General features: G+C 37.1%; 1 protein-coding gene across 1 annotated transcript; it reads right to left on the reverse strand.

Annotated features, from left to right (window-relative positions):
- Positions 1-242: 242 nt before the first annotated feature.
- On the reverse strand, positions 243-1,284 carry LOC141436107 (GILT-like protein 1). Its single transcript, XM_074098962.1, has one exon. It carries the CDS (start codon positions 1,235-1,237, stop codon positions 599-601), a length of 639 nt encoding a protein of 212 aa, XP_073955063.1. The 5' UTR covers positions 1,238-1,284; the 3' UTR covers positions 243-598.
- Positions 1,285-4,190: the final 2,906 nt, after the last annotated feature.

The raw sequence follows: 4,190 nt of genomic DNA on the forward strand, positions 1-4,190 counted from the left end.
AATGTTGATTTCGTATGTTAGTGTTTCGATTAATCTCTATAATCCAAACCGATAAACGAATTGGCTAGTTCATACATTAGTGTGTTGAATACGTGGTTGACTTATCTAGTGAGTTGATTTTGTTTGAAATCCGTATTTGATATTCTTTATCTGCTAAATTTTAAAAATGATCAGACTTGTTCTCAGATAAGACTAACTATCGTATTTCGATTAAATAGCACTCTGTAGCCTAATTTAGGTAAATTAAAATGAAACCAATCATTATTTTTGTGAGAGGTTAAGTTAAAACAATTTGTTTAAAAGATAAGAAAATTTTAATAACAATAAACGGGTTGGACACATTTCGGTAGAAGGAGTTAGCTATTAGCCGTATTTTCGGCTGACGATTGTCCAATTGCGAAAGTTCGTCGATTACAAACCGGCAAAAGTTGGGATTTCTCTCGAAAATTCCAAAATCTTCCGCCGCCGAGGCCAACCGAGATAAAACTTTTATTTCTGGGAATGCCGTTTGAAGACAGGGCTTCAATTTCTCGGTTATTAGTTCTTATCTTCATCTACACTTGGATGTTGGAAAAGTTTCATGTGTGAGAATTGCTGATTAAATCTGGCAGTTGGAGACCCCGGACTCGGGAAGCTCCGCCAGCGCGAAGCAGATCAGGCTCTTCAGCCTAGTCCTAGCAGCGTTGTGGAGCTCGATATTAATGTTATCGTTGAAGACGATCGATGGAACAAAGTTGATGATTTGCATAGGTTGAGCGGCAGCAGTTTGCGCAGCGGTATCCAGAGAATCGCCCAAAGGAGTAGCCACACACACATCGACTTCAACGAGATTCAAACCTGCAGCGGCAGCGCATTGGTAACTTCTAAGCAGGAACGAAGGGAACGGAGTCGTAAATTCGCAAGCCATGTAGTCCATCTGAGCTTGTTGGTTATCTTTTAGCTTGTCTAGCACGCATCTGTGGAGGCGGTTGGCCCAGCAGTCGTTAACTCCAAACTGGCAGGTCAGAGTTCCATCATCGTTACGAATAGTTCTTCCCCATGGCACAAACTCGATGTCCAGGAACTCTTTGTACTCTTCGTACGCGTCAGCCAATTGCTGCGTTATGAAGTTGACTGTGTCGCTACAACCCGAAGTTGTGCCTGTGGTGATTTTAATTTTTCCGTTCACTACTTGCAGTTGAGCATTTGCTAGCGCTACCAAAGAAAGAGCAACGAGTAAGCAGTGTTTCACCGCCATTTTAATGCGCACTTTTTGATCGACGAATAAAAACTAACAGATTAAACGCTGAACTACACATTCTTAACATGTTATCAGATGGGAACTGATAGATAATAATTTTGATTGAATATTATCAGATACATGTCATTCGATAAGATATATATTCAATTAGCATTACAGCTTGCGCGTATCCGTCTCGTAGCGTTTTACGAATTAAAATTGAATTATAAACGGAAAACAATTCTCCCCTGTAACGCGCTCTCCCCCTTTAAAAGTATTTCAAGGTAATCTCTTAAGATTACATCACAAAAAACCAACACTTTAAGCCTCCGTATTTCCTTTAAGCGAAAAATATGTTTTTGCTGCAAGCGTCTCGTGCCTCGCTGGCTAGAATAATAAACAGAAAAGTTATTAACTTCCATAAGAAAAAATACTTTATAGTAATACCTTAGGGGATGGGTCTTATACTGTAATTCCTTTTGGTTTAATTTATCGTTAAAATTTCAAACAAAATGACTTTTTCAGGATAATAATCTTCATTAAATCTTAGATACTTTAGATAAATGATTTTCTGTATTCTACAAAGATTTCAAATCCTAAGATAAATTGGGTTTTAATTGTTTAAGCTTCGTCTAGGGGTTAAAGGGTTATTTTAGATTGATTAATTAAATAAATATGCTATTGAAAGCGGATGAAAAACTTTCGGTTTTCAGTTTTACGTTCAGTTCATCTTACTAGAGCTAAAAATGAGGTGCCTATCTGGTTAGAAAGCCGGACATTTATTTTCCCAATTTACTAGCGAAGCAGCACCGCACAAATTAACTAATTGATCAAAAAATATTTATTGCCATTTATTTTAAACAGATTTGCAATATTATTAAATATACCTCGTTGAGTTTCTTGCCGGATTCTTCTCATCAGAGGTTTTTCCGAACCGGTGGTAGATATTTTTTGACATTCATAAGTGCTTGTTATGGCATAAATTGAATAAAGATATTTTGACTTTGACTTTGATTGTAAAGATTGATCTTCAATGAGGGTTACCTTTCACTGGAGAGTTCCGTAATTTAATAAAATCTATGAATCAAAATCGTGGAAGCGAAGTGAAGTGCGAGGCAGAAAAGTGGCAGAATGGAAATAAATAAAACGAAAATGTGTTTCTTTTTAATATCCTAGGATTCTATACAGAATGGTGTCAAGCGGAACCCTGTTAATGTCAATACATTTTTCCATCCGTTCGTCTGTTACAGGGCTATATGTCAGGAACCGAAATAATAAAAACTATATGGATCACAACAAACTACATAATTTAAAATAACCAAACACACCATAGATTTAACAAAAAAATGCAATATCATTACTTACTAAAAGTACAATACAATACAATAAAAATATTCTTTATTGACCATTACAAATTAGTGCAATAAGGAACAACAAAGTAAGTGGTGGTTATCTTTATTTCCCGACGAAAAATAAAATAACTTCTATGTACTTATTAATAAATAAGTATAGGTGTGATATATCTCAATATAAATTTAAAAAAAGGTTAAGCTAACCTAAATAAAATAATAACTCAAGATTACCTCCTTAATATCTCCTAATGATGATATAACGGTCATAAAAAGCCCCTCAATAGCGAAACGCTAATCTCGATTGCATTAAAACAGCAGGTATTCAATTAAGGTTAATATATTTAAAAATGTAAGCCAACCCCTGAGAGGGGCACAGCCACAGCAATAATGAAATTGGCTTCCCTGGGGAACAGCCGCAGTTTACGTGACGATTCCGAGAGCTCTGAGACCCGCACGCGATGCTTGAGGACATGTTATGTTCTTAGTAAGACATGTACAGGGGGGAGGGGCTACTATAAAATTCGAAAACCGACGTTCGTATCGTACCGTCCCTCTCACTCTCGCATTAAATAATATAAGCGTCAGCGGGACGGCAAAATATGAAGTTTGAATTTTGCACTTCGCAGTACTTATAGGGCCAGGGTGCCTCTCATGGGGCTTTAAATACAAGTTTCGATTCTACCCGCGTTTAGCTATTTTTGTTCTGAAACTTTTTAAAAACATGTCCACTGTTTTTTTTAATTTTTAATAGCATCAACCATTTCAATTTAATGTCAGCCATATAAAGTGATTATACGATAATGAGTTCACTGTAAACACGCAATTCCTTGAATACACATAGGATAAATTGTCTAAGAAATTCAAATTAGAATTACGCCTGTTCAGCTGAAATGCCGACGAAGTCTTATCGTATCAGAATCAGAACAATTATGTTATCAGGCTTTCTTTTGAATATCACATTACCCGTTGTCAGTAGGTATTTCTTAAAATAAACTTAAATACTTTATTGTACAAAAATAGAGAAAAACACACATTGTCAAGCGATAAGATATATATCTCTTTCAGGGTTCTCTACCAGGGATGTAACGGATGTGGTTTTATCGGAACCGAAAGCGGAACCAGATGTTTGCAATTTTGTTTATCGGAACCAGAAACGGATTCGGAACCGAAAACGGAACCGGAACCAGAACCGGAGCCTGAGGTGGGTGAGTGATAGGTGGAGCACGGTGGCCAGCGGGGAGATGAGCGAATGACTGGTTTGAACCTGTTTGTTTTTGATGTACGCCGCTCATGTCCCACCACTGCGCTAAGCATTGACATCCGATATAACTTCCGTTTCAAAGGTAACGGAACCGGAACCAAAACGGATGTGTAATACCTAACGGAAGTTCCGACTAAACGGAAACGGAACCGGAGCTCCGTAACATCCCTGATCTCTACCATTCAACCTCAGTCAACATTTGACTAAATGATAGGAGCAATTATAATACCTACATAGTTATTTTGCAAATATTTATTTTGTATAATTTATTAGCCGCTCTGGCTTCGCACCGGTGTACAAAAATAAGTATGCACGACTTTATTGGCTAACATTTATAAGGTATGTATAAGGTATATTT

Source organism: Choristoneura fumiferana, chromosome 16 (assembly GCF_025370935.1).
Source record: "Choristoneura fumiferana chromosome 16, NRCan_CFum_1, whole genome shotgun sequence".
In the NCBI taxonomy this organism is placed as follows: Eukaryota; Metazoa; Arthropoda; class Insecta; order Lepidoptera; family Tortricidae; genus Choristoneura; species Choristoneura fumiferana.